The 27,593-nt window shown below is 43.1% G+C and overlaps 1 protein-coding gene across 1 annotated transcript; it reads left to right on the forward strand.

The window, feature by feature from the left end:
• The first annotated feature begins 6 nt into the window (after positions 1-6).
• On the forward strand, positions 7-26,360 carry STOML3 (stomatin like 3). The gene is made up of 7 exons (XM_027973893.3): positions 7-171; positions 15,365-15,468; positions 15,550-15,622; positions 18,953-19,035; positions 20,539-20,742; positions 22,452-22,586; positions 25,123-26,360. The coding sequence occupies exons 1-7, from the start codon at positions 120-122 to the stop codon at positions 25,345-25,347; spliced, it is 876 nt and encodes a 291-aa protein (XP_027829694.2). The 5' UTR covers positions 7-119; the 3' UTR covers positions 25,348-26,360.
• The last annotated feature ends 1,233 nt before the right edge of the window (positions 26,361-27,593 follow it).

A 27,593-nucleotide genomic window follows, 5' to 3' on the forward strand; every position in this document is an offset into this window, starting at 1 on the left:
TCTCTCACTCTGCCTCTCTGCTCTTTCTTCTCCCAAGCACATCTGGGTGCTTCCTGGAGCCCAGGTCTGGCTCCACACCCATGAAAATTTGCCAAGTATAAAAGCTTCTCAAGAATGAGATGGATCCCGGGGCGTCCTCTCCAGAGAAGCTGGATAAAGAGAACTTAGTGGGTAAGTTCATTTTTCCTGCCTTAAGTTTATTTTATGTATATTACACAAAATGGGAGGTGTATCATTGCAGAGAGTGAGCACGAGGTGAATTAATGCATATTGAAATTGGCTTCAATTTCATTTAGAGCCCAGAATTTTGAAGTCATGGCATATTGTGGTTTTTATTTGCTTCGTGAAGACCAGTCTATGACTTGCCCTTTTTCTTTAGTATTAGATAGAATTTGTGTTTATCTTTATATTCATTTTTTGGCATTAGCTAGCAAAGTTATGTTGCGCAGGCTAAAATTTATTCATTCTCAAATATCATTTGATGATGCTTTGATTAAATAGAAAAGTTGGTTTGAGCTGCACTATGTTTGATATACTGATCTCTCAAGTTGAGGAAAATAGAACAGCCTGTAAATATGAAGTGTAGCTTGAATACTAATGTTCTTCTGTACGGCAGAGCATTTTGCTTGCATTATTTTAGATCTTAGGATATTTCTAAAGTAGATCGTTTTATAACTTCATTTTATGGTGGAGAAAACTGAGCCTTCGAGAGTTTGAAAACTTGGAGGTCCAGAAAGTGGTGATGGTGATGATGGCAATGATGTTGGTATATGTGTGTGTGTGTGTGTGTGAGTCCGAACCTGTGCTCTATACAAGTAACCTGTGCTCCATAACACCAGTTAGAAATGCTGGACACATTTGGTATGATCAGTTTGTAAAAAAAGGAAATATACATTTAGAGATACCTACCTGAATTGGAAAAGACTTTTCTCTTGAAGTAGACCTAACAACGCAGCTCTATTGAAGACCATGGACATCATTTGGAAGGTGTACGTGGGAGGACTCTTCCAGTGAACCCTTGATTATTTTCTTAAGCAAGAAGTTTCATGAGACTTTTTAGCTTCCACTTAACAGGTTAAGACATCAACTGGATAAAGGGCACGGCTGAAGCTGTATCACCAGTGAAATATTTTAAAGCGTTTGTGGGTCTACTTGGTTTTTATTTTTGGCTACAAGGAACAACCTGCCCTATCACAGAACAAACAGAAGTAGGGCTTATACACTACAACTTCGGATTCCACGTGCTCTAGGCAGTTTATGAGGCACAATGTCGGTCCTTCTCTGAGACGTGTGGGATATGTCTTCCATCTTGGACACACTGACAAAACAACACCATTTGGTTTTTCAAGCTGTATAGGAAATTCCACACACAGTGTTGAGAGTATTAAATTAATAACTGAGTCCTAGTTATCACCCCCAGTAGAAGCTCTCTGCAGAATGTGCCTCAGGCTTGTCCCAAATTTTGAAAGCCCCAAGGGTACATTTATTTCTTCCCGACTTCAAGTTCCGTGACGTCACAAGGATAAATCAGAATGTACAGAATGCTATAAATTAGGGCTTTCCCTCCGCACCCAGGGACCTCATTAGACTTCTCATTAGCCTTGGACAGAAAACCCTACCCCTTCCTTTTTTTCTTTCTTGTTTTCCTTTAAGAGGTAAAGTGAAGTTAGTGGGCATCTCGATCATCTCCATCCTAGAAATTCTTCTCAACGTCAGTGTGCAAAAGAATCTTCCTGGGGTTGTTTTTAAAACACAGATCTGGTCCTCACCTCTACAAGTTTTCATCCCTCTCAGACCTTCTGAGTCTGAGATGGAATTAGAAGTTTGCCTCCAAGTAAATTCCTAAACTAGTGAGGTTGCCAGATTAAGATCACACTTTGAGTGATTTAATTTAAATTTAGTTTCTTAAATTTAGCAATTCTGCATTTTTCCTTAAGAAAAAAAAAAAAGCTCTAGATACAATCTGTGTGCATATTTGAGAGAAAAAGGGAGGAGGACAGACAAATTGCAGGTGATGAGAAGATAATGCTTACCTGTTGGGTTTTGCTTTAGATTTTATGTTCGGTACTTAAAATCCTTGTTTCACTAGAGAAAGGACCAGGAAGTTGCTGAGACTCTGTTTTACTGGCTATATCTCCCCAGGATCAGAAGCAAACAGAAAAGGGGAAAGAATTTGTGACACTCTTTGCCTGGCTCAGAGAAAGTGATTGTTTTTATTCCCCGCCCAGCAAGAAGCATCTGGTCTTTCCTGACCTGAAAACACAAAGGACTTTTTTTCACTTGACTTGAGTAGTTTTTTTGCATAGAGAGTCCCATGGACAGAGGAGCCTGGAGGGCTACAGTCCATAGGGTTGCACATAGTCAGACACGACTGAAGAGACCATGCAGATGGGTAGATTTTTATTTTTAAATTACTTCTAAAAATTATAATGGTAGCAAAAAATAAGAAAATTCTGAGCAGTATAAACTAGCCATACTTCCATCACTCAGAATTAACCACTGTTAATATTTCGGAGAAAGCAGTGGCACCCCACTCCAGCACTCTTGCCTGGAGAATCCCATGGATGGAGGAGCCTGGTGGGCTGCAGTCCATGGGGTCGCTAAGAGTCAGATACAACTGAGCGACTTCCCTTTCACTTTTCACTTTCATGCATTGGAGAAGGAAATGGCAACCCACTCCAGTGTTCTTGCCTGGAGAATTCCAGGGTCGGGGGAGCCTGGTGGGCTGCCGTTTATGGGGTTGCACAGAGTCGGACACGACTGAAGTGAGTTAACAGTAGCAGTAGTAGCAATATTTTGGTTAATTTTCATCTGATATGGTTGTTTTCTTTTTTATTTAATATGGACCATTTAAAAAACTTGTATTGATTTTGTTACAATACTGCTTCTGTTCTATGTTTCGGTTTTTTTGCCAACAAGACATGTGGGATTTTAGCTCTCCCCGCTCCCAGCATTGGAAGGTGAAGTTTTAACCACTGGACCACCAGGAAGTCCCCATCCAATATTTTTTCTAAGCATACTGTTTTACTAAGAAGGATTATACTGTCCATATAATTTTACATCTTACTATTTTTTTCTTTTAACAATATACCACAGCAATTTTCAGCTTCCCTGGTGGCTCAGATGATAAAGAGTCTGCCTGAAATGCCGGAGACTCCGGTTCCACCCCCGGGTTGTGAAGATCCCCTGGAGAAGGGAACGGCAACCCAGTCCAGTATTCTTGCCTGGAGAATTCCATGGACAGAGGAGTCTGGCAGGCTATAGTCCATGGGGTTGCAGAGTCTGACACCACTGAGTGACTTACACACATAGCAATTTTTTCATGTTTTTGTAACTTAAAAAAATTTTATGGTTTTGTGGCGATATGTCATGGTTCACTTAATTATCCCTCCATTGTATTTTCAAGGTGTTTTGATTTACCACTCTTATAAATAACACTATTATGAGAATGTTTGGGCATAAATCTTAAGGACAAAGTATTTGTACTTATTATGGGTAGTTATTTCAGACAGAAAAAGGAAAGGGAGAGATGAGAATGATTTTAAGGAAATTGTTTTCTCTTTATTTTCTTCCTATAATGGTGGGAGTTGAGAGACAACACCTATGAAGGAGAAAACTTGAGGACATATGCTTCTCAGGTTAATTGACTCTCTTGAGAGCAAACAGAATCTCCTCTGATGGATCATTATTTCCAAACAAGAAACTTCAAACGTATCACTACATCTATCGGTCCTGTTGCTGAGCATCATTTTTGATAGTCCAAAGTGTTGAGAGCACCGCCCACTTCATTCATTCAATGAATGAACCCAGAAGCCACTGTGTTTCAGGAGATGGAGATGTCAAAATAAAATAACTGCTCAGAGCAGTAACTAAAAATTACAATGTACTCTGAAAAGTGATGGTAGAGGGTGTTGTAGAAACTCAGAAGAGGAGCCCCTGGAGGTGTAAGATTGGAAAGTCTTCCTAGAAAAGAAATCGAGAGAAAGGAGAACGGAGGGTGTGCAGGGGGTCTAGGGAACATAGAAGGCCACATAAAGCACAAGAACGCGTGAGGACTTTGGTGTTTTCTCTACTAAAGGGGATGTTTATGTGCTGTCAGTGTGTGATCTAGTCACCTAGATCCAGAAGTGAGAGACTGGGAGTTCCCTGGAGATCCAGTGGTTAAGACTCTGCCCTTCTAATGCAAGGGGCGTGGGTTCGATCCCTCATCCAGGAACTGAAAGCCCACGTGTTGTGCAGCAAGTTCACAAAACTGAAACAAACAAAAACCAAAAAACAAACAACTCCCTCCCCCAAAAGAGAAACAGCAGAAGTGAGAAAAGAAGGCACTGCCACTTGAAAAACTGGATTGAAGATGCTCTGAGAGCGCATGTGTCAAGCCTGGTCTCTGAATGGCAGGCATGGGCGTGGCTACTGCGTTTGACCGATGGCGATGGATGGAGTCCCGCTGGAGGCTGTGGGCCAAGCTGCCCTGGGTCATATAAAGAGGGGCACGTGAGCGGGGCTTTGTGTTGGTGACACTTACATTCTTGAGCTGAAAGGGAGCATACACAGTACTAAAAACATTATTTTTACACCTTTTTGAACATTCCATTTCAAAATATATCTTAACTCTTTCTTTAAAAGACCAAATGGTTAAAAAGAAGCTCAGTATTAATATAAATGTATCATGAAGTTCGTGTCTGTAGTTGAGATGTAAATCTCCGTTTGGAAAACTCTTGGGCTTATGGAATTTTGTAGCCCTAGGACTAGCGATGATGATAAAATCATCACCTACACTGATTTGGTAGTTTTACAGCAAAGATCTGGTTGTCTCTCTCAGTGTCTCTCTGTCTCTCTCTCCCTCTCTTTTTTAAGGTTCTAAAAGTGATATGAAAGAACTTATAAAGTCAGTGACCAAGCCACTTTAGGAGGTGGAAACCTGCAGCAGTTAGGGTTCTATTGTTTGTTCTTTTTAAAAATATAGGTTTTGCACATGGAGAGGAGCCATCCATTGGATGGGCCAGAATATCCACAGCAGATATATAGAATTCTATGGTAAAAATAAATAGATTAAGAAAAAAAGTGGATACATGTATATGGATGGCTGAGTCCTGTCACTGTTTGCCTGAAACTACGACAATATTGTTAGATGACTGTACCCCAATACAAAATTAAAAGTTTAAAGTTTGGAGGAAGAAAAAAGAAGACAACAACAAAAGTCAGTTGTCAAAGCACACACTGACGTGGACAAAATTAAACAGGCAAAAAAGGAAAACCTTACTCAAGCCTATTGCCGTCGAGGAGAGAGGTCAACACTCAACCTGAACTAGCACCACTGAAACGAAGAGGTGTAGGGTTTTTCTTGTTTGTTTTTTATAAAACTTTGGTTGTTGTTGTTTGGCTTGCGGGATCTTAGTTCCCCAAGCACAGATGGAATTCAGGCCCGGGAAGTGAAATTGCCCAGTCCTATCCACTAGACCACTGGGAAATTCCCCTGGGTGTGAGGTTTTTAAAGGCTGCAGTGCACTAGTGGAAAAGTATGGAAGACTTTCAGGGTGGTCGTAGACCATCTGGGTTTGGTTTGCTGATAAACTTCCCACATCTTTTTGACAGGAGGTATATTTTACAACTTGCAGCACGGTGTCTACTGAAGTCAGTCTCCTACCGCCCACAAAGACTGGGAGCGAGGGGTGCTGTCTTCTTAGCGATTGCCTTTCAAGAGAAGGTCTCCCAGGTCCTTGAGAAAGATAGTCCCAGATTGTAAAAACTGGCAAGAGGTTTTGAAAAAGGCTTACATCTCAAAGGGGCAGAGAAAAAATTTACAAAGATCAATGTTCTAAAGGAAGTGCTCATGGAAAAGGGAAATCAGGGGCCTTGAATCAAGAAGAATCTCTTTAAAGGTTCATCAAGCTTAAGGAAATGTTCAGAACTTGAGGAAATTCCTAGGCAGTGGCCTGGCTCACTAGGGGGCTTCCTAATGAGGTTAATAATTTCTTTGTGTGTGTGTGTGCTCCATCACTTCAGTGGTATCCAACTTTGCAACCCCATGGACTGGAGCCTGCCAGGCTCCTTTGTCCATGGGATTTTTCAGGCAAGAATACTGGAGTGGGTTGCCAAGCCCTCCTCCAGGGCATCTTCCTAACCCAGGGGTCGAAGCCACATCTCCTGTGTCTCCTTAACTCCAGGCAGATCATTTACCACTAAGCCACTGGGGAAGCCCTATTAATCCCTTTACATGTAATTTATTTAATCCTCAAGGCTAGCTATTATTGTGCTAACAGAGAAGGAAACTAAGACCCCAACAGGCTGAGTAACTTGGTAGGCATCATCTAGCTTTCATGTGGCAATGTCTCAATTAGAATGCAGGGTCACGGGACCTGGGACCTACAGTTTCCATCCCTGTAAGCGCTGTCCACAGGCTGGTTGTGCTAAAGCTCTTCCATTCTCTCCATCCTCTTTTTTTTCTGAGTTTGCAGAGCAAGCAGTGAGCTTTCCATCCTCAGTACTACCCTGCCCATGGGTATCCTCTGGTCTCTATGTGAATCATTTTTGATGTGGTATGAGATACATACAATACAGTGCATAAGTCTTAAGGTCTTGGCTTGAGAGACTGAATACACGAGCAGACGAAAGGCTGGACCGTATCTAAACAAAGGACTCTGACCACCAACCTGCAGCAACCAGCCCAGAAAACCAAGCCTTTATCTATAATAACCAACCCGGGAAGCCAGCCTGCTAGATGGCAGGTGAATCTCTGACAACAATTCAGGAAGCTGAACAATTACTTCTGTAACAATCAACCCCCAGTGGCCAGGGCTTGATTAATAACTGACATCTCTCTTGCTTTCTGTTTCTGATTGCAACTTAGGATCCACAGAAGAAAACCACACGGCACTGCCCTGTGATGGCTCTCCTAGATCATCACATAGGAGGCTCTGCCTCTAGTTTGTCCACCTGTAGCTTCACCAGGGTGACAGCCTCCAATCAAGGCACACCTGGAGCCTTCCATTTTTTCCCACTATAAAGCTTTCCCATTCTTCTGCCTACCTTTGAGTCTCTGCCAAAATGCTAATGATAGAAATTGACTCTTTTATGATAGCAAATTCTGAATAAATAGCCTTTGCTTTTCTCTTTGCTGGCTGGTTTTTATTCCCACAGGCTCAATATGTGTTCAGTTCAGTTGCTCAGTCATGTCCGACTCTTTGCAACCCCATGAATCACAGCATGCCAGGCCTCCCTGTCCATCACCATCTCCCGGAGTTCACTCACACTCATGTCCATCAAGTTGGTGATGCTATCCAGCCATCTCATCCTCTGTTGTTTCCTTTTCCTCCTGCCCTCAATCCCTTCCAGCATCAGAATCTTTTCCAATGAGTCAACTCTTCGCATGAGGTGGCCAAAGTACTGGAGCTTCAGCTTTAGCATCATTCCTTCCAAAGAACACCCAGGGCTGATCTCCTTTAGAATGGACTGGTTGGATCTCCTTGCAGTCCAAGGGACTCTCAAGAGTCTTCTCCAACACCACAGTTCAAAAGCATCAATTCTTTGGTGCTCAGCTTTCTTCACAGTCCAACTCTCGCATCCATGCATGACCACAGGAAAAACCATAGCCTTGACTAGATGGACCTTTGTTGGCAAAGTAATATCTCTGCTTTTCAATATGCTATCTAGGTTGGTCATAACTTTTCTTCCAAGGAGTAAGCGTCTTTTAATTTCATGGCTGCAATTACCATCTGCAGTGATTTTGGAGCCCCCAAAATAAAGTCTGACACTGTTTCCACTGTTTCCCCATCTATTTCCCATGAAGTGATGGGACCAGATGCCATGATCTTCGTTTTCTGAATGTTGAGCTTTAAGCCAACTTTTTCACTCTCCTCTTTCACTTTCATCAAGAGGTTTTTTAGTTCCTCTTCACCTTCTGCCATAAGGGTGGTGTCATCTGCATATCTGAGGTTATTGATATTTCTCCCGGCAATCTTGATTCCAGCTTGTGCTTCTTCCAGCCCAGCATTTCTCATGATGTACTCTGCATAGAAGTTAAACAAGCAGGGTGACAATATACAGTCTTGACATACTCCTTTTCCTATTTGGAAGCAGTCTGTTGTTCCATGTCCAGTTCTAACTGTTGCTTCCTGACCTGCATATAGGTTTCTCAAGAGGCAGGTCAGGTGGTCTGGTATTCCCATCTCTTTCAGAATTTTCCACAGTTTATTGTGATCCACACAGTCAAAGGCTTTGGCATAGTCAATAAAGCAGAAATAGATGTATATGTGTAAGTCTATGTAATCACCACCCAGATCAAGACGTGAAACATTTCCAGCAACCTGAAAAGCTCTCTCATCTCTTCCCAGATAATACCCAACTACCCAAACTCCACTACGCAGAGACAGTCTACTCTGACTTCAAACATAATAGATTAGTTTTGCCTCTTCTTGAATTAAATGATACAATATGAGATCATGCAGTATGTATTCTTATGTTGTTGTTTAGTTGCTGAGTCGTGTCTGACTCTTTTGAGACCCCATGGACTGTAGCCCGCCAGGCTCCTCTGTCCATGGGATTTCCCAGGCAAGAATACTGGAGTGGGTTGCCATTTCCTTCTCCAGAGAATCTTCCTGACCCAGGGATCAAACCTGGACATCCTGCGTTGGCAGGCAGATTCTTAACCTCTGAACCACCAGGGAAGCTCATGTATTCTTATACATGGAATCAGAAAGGATGTGCTCTTATGTCTAGCTTATTTTGCCCAATATTTTGTCTATGAGATTCATTCGTATTTTGAATGTTTTGAATTCATAATTTGAATGCCATAGGAGTATAGCTTTTGTCTTTTTTCCTGAGTAATCTTTTATATGAACATAATACAACTTTATTCATTCTACTGTTGATAGGTCTGGGTGGTTCTTTGTTTCTTGGATTTTATGAATAAAATTGTAATCAACATTCATGAATATGCTTTTCTCCATAAAAAGCCTTCATTTCTCTGAGATATTACTTAGAAGTTGAATACTGAGTCATAAAGTAAGTGTGTGTTTGGCTTTAATAGATACTTCCAAATAGTTTTTCAAGGTGATTTTATCAATTTGCCTCTATGAGACCTCCGACTGCCCCAAAACCTTGATAAAATGTGGCGTTATCAGTCTTTAATTGTTTGCCATTCTGGAAGCTGTGTATTATTATCTAATTTTGGTTTTCATTTCTCTGATGTATACGGTACATCATTGTTTTGGTGCTTTTAAACAATGTCATTACCTAAATGGCTATTTCTGCTTAGAGAGGAAATGACTATGTATACTAACACAGATTTGTGGGCTTGAATTGTATAAAGTACTGATCTAATATTTAGATACTGTTGATCAAGACAAAATTGGGAAATAAGCAAGCAAGTCATCTAAACTATTTGATTTCCTAAAATTTGTTTCTAATTTTAATGCCATCTAAGCGGGGTTAGTGATCTAGAATATTCCTTCCCTACTTCCTAGCCTCATAGGAGTTAAAATCTTGCTTTGAGTGTTTACACTTAGTCCTGGAGGGTATTTAAGTCTCCTCTGGTGCTATGGGCTACATCTAAGCTCCAGGAACAAGGCCCCAGAGGCATGCATCTGCAACCTGAAGCTTGGTTTTGCCTCACTGCCAAAGATTGTGGAACTTGTGGGTACCATTTTACTTAAGCAGAGATTAAGGGGATGGTGACAGTGCTAACCAGGATGCTTTCTGGCTGCAAAATGAAGAGTTGGCCTCAGTTATCCCTAAATCCCTTCCAGCAAAAGTCCCAGAGTCCTTCTCCCCAGAGTCAGCAGTGCTGGGACTCCGGTTTCCGTGCCGTTTGGCTCATCTTCTGTTTCGCCAGTTGAGGGAAAGGTGTTCACTAGACATTGTGCTGCTCCTCATCCCCACTTACTTCAGCATTTGTCCATATCTGAGAGGGAAGTGCAGCAGAGCAGGGACCCTGTTACCACACCTGTCCTGTTGTCGATTTCCCTGTTAGATGTGAGCTCTTATTGGAAATTCCCCCACCTTATTCTCTTGTATCTGCAGCTCTAGCACCGTGTGCCTGACATATAACTGCTAAAAAGTGAAAAAAGTGAAGTGTTAGTCAGTCATGTCCAATTCTTTGCAACCCCATGGACTGTAGCCAGGCTCGTCTGTCCAAAGAATTTCCCAGGCAAGAATACTGGAGTGGGTTGCCGTTCCCTTCTCCAGGGGATCTTTCTGACCTAGGGATTGAACCCAGGTCTCCTGCTTTGCAAGCAACTTCTATACCATATGAGCCCTCACGGAAGCCCAAAACTGGTAAAATATCTGTTTGATGGATGAAAGAGAAATCGGGGTCAATTTGCTGCCCCCAGCAAAGTCCAGTTCTCCATCAGGGGGTAATATGATGGCAACTTTATGGTATGGTGACAATTACCCAGTTGGATGGCATCACTGACTCAATGGACGTAAGTTTGGGTAAACTCCGGGAGTTGGTGATGGACAGGGAGGCCTGGTGTGCTACGGTTCATGGGGTTGCAAAGAGTCGGACATGACTGAGCAACTGAACTGAACTGAACTGACAATTACTGAGAGAAAACACCCCTCCACAGATTAGGATAAAGCAGGAGATGAACAGATGGCTAAAGCAGATGATCAGAGAGGGTATGGCCCCTTTTCTTTCCACCACCCCCTCAAGGGAATGGCTCAGGGAAGGCTCTGGAAGGATCCTTGTACAGGATAAGGTAAAGGCTGGGTATGGGAAATGTATGAAGAGCCTTTGTAATACAATCTCAGTATTTCCTTTGAATTGGAATTGTAATCCTCAAATCCACTTCTCAGCTCAGCGTCCTGGTTTTAGCTGTGGGGGAGGTGGGGAGGAAGAAAGCTGATTCTGCAGGAGGCTGCAAAAGCAGCTTGGTGCTCCCCCAGAGCTGCTGTGCTCAGAAGGCTGAGCTATGCAGCCCTGAGGGAAAGGCGACAGCCCCGCTTTAACCGCAGCTAATGACACCCCCAGGCTCCACCAATCCTCCCAGGGGCAGTGACCTGGGTAATTCTAATGCTCAGGTGTAAATCTTGGAAGATTAATCATGTGCTAATCATGTCCTCATCTCCGGCCTCTCTCTGGGCACATTTAGTACTTAACAGAGCCACGCTCGCAGGTAATGATGGTGGGGACTGCGGCGGAGCTCATTGAGGTCAGGGCAGTTTTCTCTGTGACCAGCACTTTCTATTGCAGCTTGGTGTTAAGGCTGTAGAGAGTCTGGACGTGTCTAGGGCTTGCTTGGGCTCCTCTGGTGGCTCAGACAGTAAAGAATTAGCCTGCAATGTGGGAGACCTGGGTTCGATCCCTGGGTTAGGAAAATCCCCTGGAGGAGGGCGTGGCAACCCACTCCAGTATTCTTGCCTGGAGAATCCCATTGATAGGGGAGTCTGGCGGGCTACAGTCCATGGGGTTGCAAAGACTTGGATACAACTGAACGACTAAGCACAGCAAAGGGCTTGCTCACGGCATAAAGTGTAGCTGAGGTCCTTGTTGGAGTCCCAGCTCCCTGTGCGTGTGGCAGTGTAAAGTCACGGCCCCCAACACCACCAGGTTTCTCAGCACAAACTGTGGCAGTGTCAGCAGGGCGGAAACACACCAAAGGGCAAAGGACTGTGCTGTGTTCTCAAAGCCTTCCTCAAGATGCCAGCAAAGTGCGAATCATCTGGAGAGTCATGTCCAAGCAAGGTTATTGCAGCCTTGTTTGTAAAAGCAAAATTGCCAGTAACCATAATATCCCTCAATAGGAGAACAGCTAAACAAATCTTTTTTTTTTTTTGAGTCACACATTTAGTACACGAGGCAACAATGAAGAAGAATAAGGTAGATCCAGATGTAATGCCATGGAAATATCTCCAAAATGTATTCAGTTAATATATTTTGAAGGCAAAAGGTGAAGAGGAGGGCAGAGGATAAGATGGTTAGATGGCTTCACCAACCAATGGACATGAATTTGAGCAAACTCCGGGAGATGGTGAAGGACAGGGAAGCCTGGCATGCCACAGTCCATGGGGTTGCAAAGAGTCAGACATGACTGAAAAACTGAACAACAATATTCAGTTTTAAAAAAAAAAAAGTAGAAACAGTGTGATGCTATTTCTCACAAAATCTACAAATCCAAACCAGGGTTTTCTAACTGTAGATACAAGTATGTAAATACACAGCAATGAGTCTCTGAGGACATATACCAAACTAAGTGGACTGAGGAGAGGATGGTTGAGGGGACTCCAGTTTCATTCATATTTCTTGGATTTTTTATTAACGAGAATGTACATATATAAGGTATGTCATTAGTAATGACTTTAAAAGTGCTAATAAATAAATCAACAAAGATTCTATGAGAAGGCACAAAATGGCGTTTTATCCTGCATAATAATAGTCTGATCCACCCCGATGTGGTCCAAAGTTTTGGAAGGTGGTATTTTGGAAATTTAAGCTTTGACGTATGCAGGCAAACCCTTATTGTTATGGAGTAGACCTTTGTGCGCATTTAAAGCCTATAAAAGAATATTTGCCCTCAGAAGATTTTCACATGAAATATGTATCTGAAGCTTAGATGCTTTTTATTTATTAGAATGCAGCGACTGAAAAGACTGACAATAAATGGTGAGGACAGGGTGTGTGGGAATAGGCACCGGGTACAAACTCTTTCAAGGCCACCTACCATCTATCAAAATTGTGAATACGAATCCCCTTGGCCTAACACTTCCACTGCTGCGAATTCTCCCACTCAAGTCCACAAAGATACACATTAGGACTCCTCACAGCATTATCTCTAAGAGCAAAACCCTAGAATCTTGTCTCAGTTCAGTTGCTCAGTCATGGCTGACTCTTTGCAACACCATGGACTGCAGCACGCCAGGCCTCCCTGTCCATCACCAACTCCTGGAGTTTACTCAAACTCATGTGCATCAAGTCAGTGATGCCATCCAGCCATCTCATCCTCTGCCGTCCCCTTCTCCTCCTGCCTTCAATCTTCCCCAGCATCAGGGTTTTTTCCAATGAGTCAGTTCTTCCCATCAGGTAGCCAAAGCATTGGAGCTTCAGCTTCAGCATCAGTCCTTCCAATGAATATTTAGGACTGATTTCCTTTAGGATGGACTGGTTTGATCTTCTTGAAGTCCAAGTTACGCTCAAGAGTTTTCTCCAACACCACAGCTCAAAAGCATCAATTCTTCAGTGCTCAGCTTTCTTTATAGTTCAACTCTCACATCCATGCATGACTACTGGGAAAAAACCATAGCTCTGACTAGATGGACCTTTGCTGGTAATGTCTGTTTTTTAATGTGCTGTCCAGGTTGGTCATAGCTTTTCTTCCAAGGAGCAAGCATCTTTTAATTCCATGGCTGCAGTCATCATCTGCAGTGATTATGGAGCCCAAGAAAATAAAATCTCTTACTGTTCCCATTGTTTCACCATCTATTTGCCATGAAGTGATGGGACTGAATGCCATAATCTTTGTTTTTTGAATGTTGAGTTTTAAGCCAGCTTTTAAGGATCCTTGTAAATATTCATAAATGCATGTTTGTCAAAGCACCGGTAAAATGGATAAGTGAGGGTGAATTTGAGATGGTATCAGTGAGGCTTAGTGACTTCTGTGGTTGGCCTGGACAATAGTGTGGATGGTTAAGGCATTCATTGAGACAAAGGTAGCATAAGGTGTTTGTGGATTATCTGAGTGGAGATACCAGCAAGTATTATTAGTTCCAGTGAATGTGTGGAATGTGAAATTAATCAGAGGAAGTTTGGGGTAAGGGTGTGGTTGGCTGTCAAGGAGAAGAGAACAAAAAACAGTAAGGATTTAAAACAAGGTGAAATAGTGAATATAAATAATTCTAAAGTACAGGGATCTGCCAGACCTGGATGCTTTACAAACAAGAATCATAGCACTTGAGAAATTATGTAATTGATGTGATTAAAGCTATAAAGCTTTAAGTGGCTGAAATATGATTTGAATTTAGTTCCACCTCTTCCCAGGTGATATTAAGCTAAAATGCCCCTGTTGTGGCAATATGTGATTAGCAAAAAGACACTGAATGTAGTGAGCTGATGCAACAAAATTTTATGAAAAAACAAAATTATCAAATATCAGTGCCTGACAAGTCTCTGTAATAGTCATCAATCTGTAACATGGGGATAATGGTAGTAATAGACATTTACTAAGATAGATATAGGGCCTTTCCTGATGGCTCAGCGGGTAACTCAGCTGGAAATATAGGAGACACAGGAGACACGGGTTCAGTCCCTGGGTCGGAAAGATGCCCTGGAGGAGAAAAATGGCAACCCACTCCAGTATTCTTGCCTGAAAAATCCCACGGACAGAGGAGCCTGGTGGGCTATAGTTCAAAGGGTCATGAAGAGCTGGACATGACTGAGCGACTGTGCACAAACACGAAGGTAGATACTAATGTATGGGTGAGGTGCCTTATGTAAATAATCCCATTTAATCCTCATCAAGTTCTTCAAGGTAGATAATATCTGTCCCCATCCTATAGATGAAGAAATTGAGGCTCAGAAAGACTGAGTGGTCTTTCTGAGACCACAGCCCTAGGGAGTTAAAGACTCTCATAGAGACTCAGATGTAAAGCACTCTTGAAAATGTTTTTCCTTGCACTCCCAAAGGTCTCCTTTGGGATAATAGTACCAACCTATCTGCCTCAGAGGTTGTCCTGATTTCACCTGGGGAATTCTGAGGCCCTGGGAATCTGTCTTTTATTTATTTATTTCATTTTTATTATTTTTGACTGCACCATGACACTGGGAGGGATTGGGGGCAGGAGGAGAAGGGGATGACAGAGGATGAGATGGCTGGATGGCATCACTGACTTGATGGACGTGAGTCTGAGTGAACTCCGGGAATGGTGATGAACAGGGAGGCCTGGCGTGCTGCAGTTCATGGGGTTGCAAAGAGTCGGACACGACTGAGCGACTGGACTGAACTGAACTGATGAGACATGCAGGCTGGACCTGCACTCCTGGGCCACCAGGGAAGTCCCCAGGAATCTGTCTTTTAAGATGGTAACCTGGTGATTTTCATGTGGGTGGTTTTATGTGTTTTGAGAGTAAAAAACCATGGCAGCCCTATGTAAATGCTATGGTTATTATTATTATTGATTGCTATGAGATGTGTCTTGGAAGGGACAGGTCCATCTTCATCTAAAAACCTGAAGGAATATTTTCTGTGTGTGTGTGTGTGAGTGTGTGTGTGGGTTGTGTTACCGCCATCAAGAGTGTGTGTGGATTCAGGTTGCTTCCTCAGCCCCATTCCAGCTAGGCCAGCTCCCTGGATGGTTTCTTCATACATGTCACTGAATTGCTTTCCTAAGAACATGTCAGTTACAGGCTTGCCTCCTTCCCGTTACCTAGGCATCAAGAGTAAAGGGCTTGGTGTATGTGGCTGGATCCTGCTTTTCCTCTCTTTCCTGCTGATGGTCATTACCTTCCCGATCTCCATATGGATGTGCTTGAAGGTAATACCCTGGGAAACAGATTGGTCTCTCGGTGTGAGTGGATGAACCGTTAACACTAAATGCTCTCCCTTCATCTCTTAGATCATTAAGGAGTATGAACGTGCTGTTGTATTCCGACTGGGACGCATCCAAGCTGACAGAGCCAAGGGGCCAGGTATAACACTGGTTTTGTTGAACTATAATCAGGTTTAGCTGAACTCTGTGACATTGCTAATGTTTGTTTTCAACTCACCAAAATGGCAGTTTCATAGGACAGATTCTAATATTCTTGAAAGAAGAGTCTATTCAAACAGTTACTTAAAAGGCACATGGAGGAGAATGGTTATTTGCTACACTTCTCTAGTAACATCTGTTGTCTGCCCCCTAATAAGATGTATTTAAGTAAACCCATTCTCTGTTCAACTGCACTGTGGAGTCTCTGGGGAACTTCCTTATTCACTCTATGTGCTCTGCACTTGGCCATGTACTAAAGCAGGCGCTCAGGTGTCTGTTACATTTTTAAACATATGAGAAACTTCAAAAGGAGAAGCTTGTTACAGAGACTTGGCCATTTCAAGTAGTATGGTCCTACTGTCTAATACAGACTTCCCTTGTGGTCCAGTGAAAGTGAAAGTCGCTCAGTCGTGTCTGACTCTTTGTGACCCCCGTGGACTATACAGTCCATGGAATTCTCTAGGCCAGAACACTAGGGCTTCCCTCATAGCTCAGTCTGTAAAGAATCTGCCTGCAGTGCAGGGGGCTCAGGTTTGATCCCTGGGTTGGGAAGATCCCCTGGAGAAGGAAATGGCACCCCACTCCAGGATCCTTGCCTGGAAAATCCCATGGACAGAGGAGCCTGGTGGGCTGCAGTCCATGGGGTCGCAAAGAGTCGGGCACGACTGAGCGACTTCACTTTCACACTGGTAGTCCAGTGGCTAAGTCTCCGAGCTCCCAGTGCAGAGGACCTGGGCTCAATCCCTGGTCGGGGAGCTAGATCCCACATGTTAGACTTGCATGCCTCAGTGAAGACCCTGTGCATTGTCTAATAAGGAACCTCAGGGAAAGAAAGCAAGAAATGCTTGTTAATGGGTATTCTTATGAGTTCATCCAAATAGAGGTGATGGAATTATCCAGCTGAGGAAGAACAGAGCGAAGGCAAACCCTTTCTAGTCATGTTTCACCTGGTGGAGCCAAGATTATAACTTAGAAAAAAAATTGGATTTGAGAGAGGTCAAATAACCACAGCTTGAAGGACTCTGGAGAAGTCTCTTCTAAATGAATTTTCCCAGAAGAGTTCACCACTAAGTGTCCCAGGGTAACAAATCTCGTCATACACATCTCTGGGGCTGAGAATGTCACAAGAGCCAGAGGGAAACAGGCCAAATTGCTAATAGAGAACCTCTCCACTTCTGTAAATCGTAAACTATTCTTTAATAATAAAAGTATTCATAACAAGAGCTGCTATTTCTTGAGCACTTAATACATGCCTGGCACTATGATTTTTTTAAAAAATGATTTCATTTATTTATTTTTATTCTGTTTCTTCTGCATTCTGCTTGCTCTGTGGGCTTTTCTTTAGTCGTGGCGAGCAGGGGCTGCTCTCTAATTGCGGTGTACGGGTTTCTCCTTATATTGGCTTCTCGTGGCGGAGCAGGGCTCTAGGGCATTCAGACGTCAGGAGTCGCAGCTCCTGGGCTCCAGAGCACAGGCTCAGTAGTTGTGGTGCTCGGGCTTAGTTGCCCTGTGGCGGGTGGGGTCTTCCCGGACCAGGGATCAAACCTGTGTCTCCTGCATTGACAGGTGGATTCTTTACTGCTGAGCCACCAGGGCACTACATTTAGCATTTTATTTCGTTATCATGGTGTGTGTATACTTGTCGCTCATTTGTGTCTGACTCTTTTTAATCCCATGGACTGTAGCCAGCCAGGCTCCTCTGTCCATGGGATTTCTCAGGCAAGAATACTGGAGAGGGTTTTCATTCCCTTCTCTGGGGGATGTTCCTGACCCAGGGATCGAACCTGGGTCTTCTGTATTGCAGGCAGATTCTTTTGCCATCTGAGCCACCAGGGAAGCCATAATCATGCTTAATCTTCACAATCATCTTATAGGAATTGGGTGACTGAGGCTCAGAAAAATTAGATGAATGTTCCTAGGTCACAAGTTAGTAACCAATAGGGCTGGGACTTACCTCTGTCTAGTTCTAAGGGCCATGATTGTAACCGCTGACTTAGCACCCAAAAGAGGAGTAAATTAGGAAGAAATCCTTACCTCAGAAAGGCTTAGAGACCAAAAGAAATAAAGCACCTTAGCAGTGTTTTCTGTTGCTGCCACCCGCCCTTTGCAAGCTACTCAAAGCAAAAACTTGTTTCTTTGAAAACAGAAACAGAATCTTTTCGGTAAATGGAAAAGGGTGGGTGTCCCCATCGTGCCGACATGCTTGTGGTTCTAGTCTTGGCCACTCTTGCTGTAGAGAAGCTTCACCAGAGCAAAGTTAAGGCATCATGGAATCCTCAAAGCAGTGTCCTCAGCCCTCCCTACCCCCCAGTCTAATACTTGACAGCTCAGAGAGAAGTAAGCGTATTCACAACGGAGGAAAGTCATTGTATATGAGCGAGAACGCAGTTACAGAGAAACTGTAAATGCTGTAATACATTAGCTTTAGGGACACTGAAATCCTGGGAAGATTTTAATGCCAACATTCCTTCAGTCCTGAAGAATATAAATGAGAATGTGGATAGACACTGATATTCAAGGCCTTAAGTCTGTGCTTGAATCTTTTGTACAGATATCTTTAACCCAGGGAAAAATAAAAATATTTGATTCTTTTGATCAAATCAAAAGAATATTCCAAAATATTCCTTCAAGTAAATGTCAAATTCAGTGCTTGAATAGAAGTAGGTCCAATTTTTTCAATTTTAATTGGAGGATAATTGGTTTATAGTATTGTATTGCTTTCTGCCATACATTAACATGAATAAGCCACAGGTATACATATGTCCCATAGCTCTTGAAGAATATCTAATAATTAAATGTTAGGGCTTCCCTGGTGGTCCAGTGGTTAAGACTCCACTTTCATTGCAGGGGTGTGGGTTTGATCCCTGGTTGGAGAGTTAAGAGCCCACAGGTCTCTCAGCCAAAAAAAAAAAAACCAAAACATAAAACAGAAGCTATATTGTAACAAATTCAATAAGGACTTTAAAAAATGGTCCACAGAAAAAATATTGAAAGAAATCAAAATTATATGTCAAGAATCTCTAGCTTCTTAACAAAATATTTTAATTTCTAGGGAAATTAGTCCTTGACTACTAGGGGGAAAGTTTCAGGAGCCTTTAGTCCTTGACTCATAGGGAGAAATAATTACCCCAAAGTTAAACAGGTACTTATTGAAGATCATCCGAAAAGCATTTATAATCCCACAAAAACAATGTACTGTATATCTAGGAGACAATCTATTGCAGTTATTTTCAGCTGGGCCAAATTTTAAACTGTATTTACTTTTGCACAGGTCTGATTCTGATCTTGCCCTGCATAGATGTGTTTGTCAAAGTGGATCTCCGGACTGTTACTTGCAACATTCCTCCCCAGGAGGTAATGCTGATTAAAGATACATTTCTGGAAATAAAACCAATCTCTTCCCTGTTACATGGACAGTTGAGAATTCATAGTATGTTTTCAAATGATAAAGGGAAAGTTCGCCTGAATTCTTAGAGACCAGCTGGAGGAGTCCTAGGTGGCTCCTGAAACTTTTGGGCCTTGTTTTGCCAAATGAGAATGGAGCCAAGAGCAAGGGCTGAAAAGCTGGAAGACATGGAAATGATTGGGTGGGAGAAAGTCTGGAAGAAGAGAGAGAATGGATACGGAAGGCAGAGAAGCTGAGATGGAGAATGACAAGCAGATGCTTGGGAGAGTCTGATAAATCATTTTAAGAAAGAGCTGAAAGTAATTTGGTAGATGGCACTCATCGGTTAAGATACTACCCTTTTCACCACCTTTTCAGAAATTGCATCTATATCTCTCACCTCTGCTTTAAATTTTTTTATATGTTTGGATACAACAATGTGAGATGGGCATGGAGAAAGAACACACAGGGCACAGGGCTCACCTGCCATTGGGTTTCAAATAACTCTTTTCAGTTCTTGAAGTACTGAAACTGAATGAACCAAGCCAATGACTGGGCGACAGGGAAGAGAAACAGAGTTATTAATAGTCATTCATCTTTCTAATACACAAAAATGATCCAGGAAGAGAAAAGAAAGTGTGTGGAAGAGCAAAGGGGATTAGAAGAGAGAACAATCAACATCTTTGGGTAAATGATAATTTTCCTCTCTCTGGTCCAGAAAATCAAGACCCAGCCATGATGTCTTCATACCGCTGGCGGGAGTTACAGAGTCCTTACCTTAGAATTCAGCCCTAATCATAAGAGACCTTGGGATGCCTAGGGACCAATCACAGGCTTTTTATGGCTCCATGGTTAATAGTTCTAGATGGGAGAATGGAGTTCTAGGGTCTACTTCCGTGGTACGCCCAGAAATCTGATTTTCTCCAAAGTCCCTCATCATGTTAATTCAGAATAACTAATGCAGAGCCTCTATAAAGTTAAATTGGTTTTTCCTTCTCCGAATATAGAACACAGATCTCTGGTGCCATCTATGTTTTCTAAGAAGCATTGCTATTCATCAAACCTGATGAAACAGAACCGAAAAGATTTCAAGTATCAGGGAAATGACTTTTCTGCCTCTGTTTAGAAGGTAGAATTTCAGCAGGGTTCTGCATTTTAAAGTGGAAACACCTGCTTCACCTCTGAGTAGGGGATGTTGGACTTCCACAAGATGAAGTTACAGGGACAGGTACATATCACACCTATGTAGGAATTTGGTTACTAATTAGGATTTGAGTCAGGGCAGGTTTTTGGTGGTGCTGGCCTGGGTTGTGATGAACGCTGTTCATTTGTGGAGTGGACTCTGGGGTAGTCTGACGCTTTTCTGGTCATTGTGAAAGTCGTGTGTCCGTGAGCTCAGTTGCTCAAGAGTCGTGTCTGACTCTGTGTGTGAAAGTCATTTGCATGTGACTTGCCGTGTTCTTGCTCCCCAGATCCTCACCAGAGACTCTGTGACCACTCAGGTGGACGGAGTGGTCTATTACAGGATCTATAGCGCCGTCTCAGCGGTGGCTAATGTCAGCGATGTCCATCAAGCCACGTTTCTGCTGGCTCAGACCACTCTGAGAAATGTCTTAGGGACACGGACCTTGTCCCAGATCCTAGCTGGCCGAGAAGAGATCGCCCACAGCATCCAGGTAAAGACACAGAACACATAGCCTTCGTTGTTAATCCACTCATTTTAATTATCAGTGATAATCAAATATCAGCAGTTCAAAGCACCTCCTCTGTGTGCGCACACACACATGTACTGCTTCTCTTAAGAGATGGGCTTCAGTTTAGCATTTCTTTTCTTTTTTTTAAAACAATCACGAGGTCCAGATTTAAATATGTAGGTGGGAAGCGGGAGCCACTAAAATTGCTTTTGGAACTCAAAATGATGAATTGACATCATACACTTCAGCTTTTTCCTCCTGGAAAGCTGACTTCATGCTTCCAATGTCAATAAAGATATGAATAGTAATCGTAGTTATACAATTGATGAGGATGTAACAGGTAGCCCTCTCACCTCTTGTTCACCCTAGATTAGGTATGTATGTGTGCTAAGTCTTGTCCAACTCCTTGTGATCGCATGGACTGTAGCCTACCAGACTCCTCTGTGGAATTTTCCAGACAAGAGTACTGGAATGGGTTGCTATTTCCTACTCCTACTTCCTGACCCAGGGACTGAACCTGCATCTCTTGTGTCTCCTGCATTGGCAGGCAGATTCTTTACCACTGTGCCACCTGAGAAGCCCTAGATTATAGACAATCACATTTCTGTGTTTTTCGAATCAATTACGTTTTTATTCTGAGCCTGCCTTCTCTCAGAGGGCAGGCTATTTGGTCCTTCTTGGCTTCTCCTCCAGTCTCTCAGGTAGTGCAAAGTCCCTGAGGCTTTAGAAGATAATATCAGTTCTGCATGACGATGCTCCATGCCGTTTTAAGAGCTTCACAAGTTCAGTGACTCAGATGTTTCCCCATCATTGTCAGATCAGTGGCTTCTTGGGAGTTCTCATCTCCCGGCTCTCTGCAGGGATCACAGGAAAGCAAGGGCTCACTTGCTATTTGGTAGCACGGAGATCTCTGCCCTTTACGCTTTAGGAGAACTATTCATCGGATCTCGCTATTTCTTGAGGCATTCTTTCTCATCCCTACCCCTCCAGGATAACCAGCAAGCTATCTTCAGTTGTCTGAAGCTCTAACAAAGGATGAGGATGTCTTTGGTTTTAGGCTTCTTCTGCCCTAAAAAAACATGTATGCCTTGCTACCTGTTTAAAACTGAGCCACAGGTTAGAGGTTAAACAGAGCAAGAAAAAGAGTATCTCAAAAAGTACCCAGGGATAATGTTAATATGTATTAAATTATTGCTGGGCCATGATAGATATCTTACGCGTATTCTGTCCAGACCTCATGATAGTCCTGAAAGAAAACCTTTCATAGGTGTGAAGACTGAGAATCAGAAAGGTTAAGAGTGAGTCCAAGGATTCACAGCTGTAAATGGCAGAACCAGGACAAAAGCCACTGCTGCCTGCTTAGTGTCAGTGACAAGAAAATGTGGGGAATTTGCTCAAATCTAGATGAACAGTGTATGTTCTTTAGGAATGGTTTGGGGTGCATCTGCTGAGTAACCACCTCTTAAAAGAAATACCAACTTTTGTTTCTGAATCCTTCCTGGGATTTACTTCGATTCCAGGAAGGGAGTGATAAGAACTCCTATTTTCTTCCCAAATGGTCTCACTCCACATGCTGTAAATTCAAAAGGAGAAAAGGAAGAGTGTTTCTCTTGCGTATGTAAAATATAGCAGAATCTTTGGTCACATTGCCTGTATTCTGATTGACGTCCTTTCTTTTGACTTGGAAACAGACCTTACTTGATGATGCCACTGAGCTGTGGGGGATCCGGGTGGCCCGGGTGGAGATCAAAGACGTCCGGATTCCCGTGCAGTTGCAGAGGTCCATGGCCGCTGAGGCCGAGGCCACCCGGGAAGCCAGGGCCAAGGTAAGGGTGACTCCAGTCGGTACTGGAGGGCGAGCCCCTCACTCTGGAGCCCACGAGGCTGGAGCTTGAATGGAAGCTCAGGCGTCCTCAATGATTTCAAGAAGAAGAGTGCTGCTGCTTCTCCTTTTTTTTTTTTTTTTAGAAGTTTTACTGAGAATTTCTTCCTGAATTAAAAGGTCAGCTTTGAGGGGAAGGATGGGGGAAGGCATATTAAGGGAGTTTGGAATGAACATGCACATCTGCTATATTTAAAATGGGTAACCAATAAGGACCTACTGTGGGGCACAGGCAACTCTGCTCAATGTTATGTGGCAGCCTGGATGGAAGGGGAAGCTGGGGGAGAACGGATACATGTATATGTATGGCTGAGTTCTTTTGCTGTCCATCTGAAACTGTCACAGCATTGTTAATCAGCAGTGTTGTTGTTGTTCGGTTACTCAAGTCAGTTGTGTTGGGCTCTGCGACACCAGACTTCCCTGTCCTTCACTGTCTCACGGAGTTTGCTCAAACTCACGTTAATGATCTCTACCCCAATGCAAAATATTAAATATAAGTATATAAAAATATATTTATATAAATATAAAATATAAATATATATATTTATATTATACTCAGTGACTTAGCAAAGTGGGTCCCCTTGAGAGACATGAGCAAGGCAAACACCAATCCCCAGGTCTCACCTCAGACTCAGTGAAGCAGAGGCTTCAGTGGGCCCAGGAACCTACATTCTTATGTAGCTGGTGATTCTGATGTAGCAACCTGGTGCCTGTCTTTCGAGCATTATGCCTCTAGTATGTGGTGTTGGAGAAGACTCTTGAGAGTCCCTTGGACTGCAAGGAGATCCAACCAGTCCATTCTAAAGGAGATCAGCCCTGGAATTTCTTTGGAAGGAATGATGCTAAAGCTGAAACTCCAGTACTTTGGCCACCTCATGCGAAGAGTTGACTCATTGGAAAAGACTGTGATGCTGGGAGGGATTGGGGGCAGGAGGAGAAGGGGATGACAGAGGATGAGATGGCTGGATGGCATCACTGACTTGATGGACGCGAGTATGAGTGAACTCCGGGAGTTGGTGATGGACAGGGAGGCCTGGCGAGCTGCGATTCATGGGGTTGCAAAGATTTGGACACGACTGAGCGACTGAACTGAACTGATGTTAAGTGAACACACTAGATTAAGAGGACCAGGTGACGACAATCCAGGTTAGAGTTACAAAATGTGAGCACAACTTGGTCTCAAGTGTTCTTGAATCTATTGGATTCATAGCCTTCTTGTCTGTGTGAATTTCCTGAAGTATCAGAAACCAGTTGGGATTAGAAGCCTCCAGCTATCCTCTTTGGAATCTTACTTGGGAGTCCAGAAAGATTCCCTCTGCTTATCTCTGATTTCTCTGTTGAGGTCCAGCAGCTTCTAAGCAGTGGACCTGGGAAGCACTTTTGCACACGGGTAGTGAGTGCCCACGGATGGGGGTTACCAAGTCATTCCTGGGCAGCTTGAGAACCAGAGGAGGTGCAGGGCTTAGGAGACTTCCAAAGAGGGTTTGCAGACTGCACTCGCTGCTGCTTGTAATCAAGAGCAGGCGGAACTGGAAATAATTCTTACACTGTAAGAAGGAAACAAAATTGGACATTTTTTTGTTCTAATTCTGTGAAAAGTGCCATTGGTAGTTTATTAGGGGTTCCATTGGAACTACAGACTGCTTTAAGTAGTATAGCCATTTTCACAGTGTTGATTCTTCCGCTCCAAGAACATGGTATAGCTTTCCATCTGTTTGTGTTACCTTTGATTTCTTTCATGAGTGTTTTAAAGTTTTCTGAGTACAGACCTTTTGCCTCCTTAGGTAGGCATTTTATTCTTTTTGTTGCAGTGGTAAATGGGATTGTTTCCTTAATTTCTCTTTCTGATCTTTCATTGTTAGTGCATAGCACAAGGAGCTCAGCTCGGTGGTCTGTGATGACCTAGATGGTGGGATGGGGGGTGTGGTGGGAGGGAGGTCCCAAAGGGAGGGGACATATGTATACATATCGCTGGTCGCTGGTTCACTTCCTTGTACACAGAAACTAACACAATGTAAAGCAATTACACTCCAGTTAAAAAATGAAACAAAATTGGCAACAGAATGAAAATTTTTAAAAAATCTGTGATAAGTGAAACTCACAGAAGAAAAAGCCAGTTGGAAGCCTTGAATTTCAGATTTCTCTGCAAATGAAAGCAGCAGATGGGGAGCACAGATTCAAGAGCATCACTATGGTGGCTGGACCTGTATTTGTTTGGGTTAAAGGCAGGGCTTTTATTTTGTTTGGAATGAAAAGTAGGGACTCATAATTTGTAAGTTATCTCCCTGTTTCCTGCAACGTCCTCAAATTTCTCTAATCACATAAGGATGTGAAACTCTAATCCTTGCTGAAGAAGTAGATGAAACACAGGTGACTAAGTGGGGGCTAGGAGAGAAACATCATTGCAGACGCAGATAAAGAAGGCACTAGTCACAGTTGGGAACCTTTATTTCTAAAGTCTTTTCTTTCTGTTGGTGTAGGTCCTTGCAGCGGAAGGAGAAATGAATGCTTCTAAAGCTCTGAAGTCCGCCTCTATGGTGCTGGCTGAGTCCCCGGCAGCCCTCCAGCTACGTTACCTGCAGACCTTGGCCACCGTGGCCACAGAGAAGAATTCCACCATTGTGTTTCCTCTGCCCATAAATATGCTGGAGGGCATTGGTGGCATCACCTACGACAACCACCAGAAGGTCCCCAACAGAGCTTGAGGTCCTCCTGCTGCCTCCGGCCATCACTTAGGCATATCTGTTCCTATGGCAACCCCAGCAGTTAGAAGTGTTGAGACTATCAACACTATTCAAGCAGAGTAACTTTACAGCTGGATCAGCATTAGCAGGAAAAGGCATAGAGGCAACAAAGGAAAAAAAAAAGAAAGAAAGAAAGAAAAAAAAAAGAAGGGCTGTATGCTGCTTTTATTTTTAAGAAAGGAAAGAAAACTTTGCATTAGTCTTAGGATAATCAGTAAGTAGGCATCGCTGACTTAGAGCAGGAACTTTCCTGCTGTAGCTGGGGTGATCTTTGGGTGACCATGATTACGATTTCAGAATTATTTCTTTTAATGAGTTTAAGTAGGGCTTCCCTGGTAGCTCAGACAGTAAAGAATCTGTCTGCAATGCAAGAGACTTGGATTCAATCCCTGGGTTGGGAAGATTCCCCTGGCACTCTAGATAATCGGCAAAGTAACACATTTATACTAGCTATTTGCCTTATCAATCGAAAGTGATTATTTGCTCACTTTCCAGTTCTAGCTATCTGCTTTGTAATTCCAAAGTAATTATTAGCTAAATTTCTAATTGTGACAACAAAACCCCCAGAATGCTTAAAATTATGATTGACTTTGATGTTAAGGACTAAAGAGGCACTGAGGCTTCTGGCCGCAATTTTATCACCACCTCCCTCTCCCAGGCAGATTGCCCTCAGCTCCCTGGCTGCGTGCCTCCCCCTGGGACTGGTGACCAATCCCGGCCTCCCAGCACCTTTGTCAGAGGGCGAGATAAGACACTGTGATCCTGCGGGCTCCAGTCTGCTTATGCGTCCACAAGTGAGAAGCTGGCAAAAGGTTGTGTTATTTGAAATCACTGGGGAACGGTAGCCTGCGAACTTCATGTTTTCAGTCTATCCTTAGTCCCAAGAGCCACAAGTCATCAAGGATTGCTTGTAATGATTCTTCCTCTCTAACTCATGCTCCCAAACCTCTCAAAAATAAAGATGCCATAGAATGTGAATGCATTTTATTTTATTTATTTAAATTTAAATTTATTTTAATTGGAGGCTAATTACTTTACAATATTGTATTGGTTTTGCCATACATCAACATGAATCCGCCACAGGTGTACACGTGTTCCCCATCCTGAACCCCCTCCCATGGATGGAGGTTTTATTTTAAAAATTGCTTTTTTGGAGATTATTTTGTTGCCATGGTGTAATTTTTGGGGGGGAGCCATTTTGAGCAATGGGATAGAATTTTTAAAGTTACCCTTTATTGAATGTCTGCTGTGCATGACACTGTGTTCAGCCCCGCATGGATGCTAAGAAGTGTTCTTACATTATAAAGGAGAAAGTGGTGTCAAAAAGTTGAATGACTTATGCAGAGTCCCTTAGCTTGTGAGTGATAGATTGGAACTGGAAATCAGATACGCCTCCAAAGTTCTTGCTCTTAAATATCATTGAGTTTTCCTGGGGAGAGGTGAGTAGGGGAGGCGATGGAGCCCTTCCATTGCTTTTTTTGCCTTCAGTTCCAATCTTTTAGTTTCTAGAAGTCTGGGTGCTCACTATAGTTTTCCACTGTGTCTAGGACTCTTGAGAGCTTGCACACACGTGTGCACACAAATCCTCATACACTCAAACTCCTTTTCACACTCCACCCATACTCCCCATGTAACGCCCACACTCACTATCTCCCCCTCCGCCTCCCCACATCTCCACTCACATCTCCTTCGCGTGCTCCCCTCAACACACAGGTATTATCTGCATATAAATGCGAAATGGAGATCCCACTCTACTTTTGATTTTCTAACCTGTTTTTTCCCCATGAAGCCATATCATGCTTTATATGATTTTTGGACAATTCACAACTTACAAATTTTTCAGTAAATTCAACTGATTCTATAACTTGAGTGAAAGTGTTGCATCTGACTCTTTGCAATCCCGTGGACCGGAGCCCACCAGGGTCTTCTGTTCATGGAATTCTCCAAGAAAGGATACTGGAGTGGGTTGCCATTTCTTCCTCCAGGGTATCTTTCCTGTCTCAGGGATCAAGCCACAGTCTCTTGCACTGTAGGCAGATTCTTTACCATATTAGCCACTAAGGAAGCCATAGAGTCCAAGCTGCTGCTAAGTCGCTTCAGTCGTGTCTGACTCGGTGCGACCCCATGGACTGCAGCCCACCAGGCTCCCCCGTCCCTGGGAGTCTCCAGGCAAGAACACTGGAGTGGGTTGCCATTTCCTTCTCCAA

This window comes from Ovis aries, chromosome 10 (genome assembly GCF_016772045.2).
Source record: "Ovis aries strain OAR_USU_Benz2616 breed Rambouillet chromosome 10, ARS-UI_Ramb_v3.0, whole genome shotgun sequence".
Classification (NCBI taxonomy): Eukaryota; Metazoa; Chordata; class Mammalia; order Artiodactyla; family Bovidae; genus Ovis; species Ovis aries.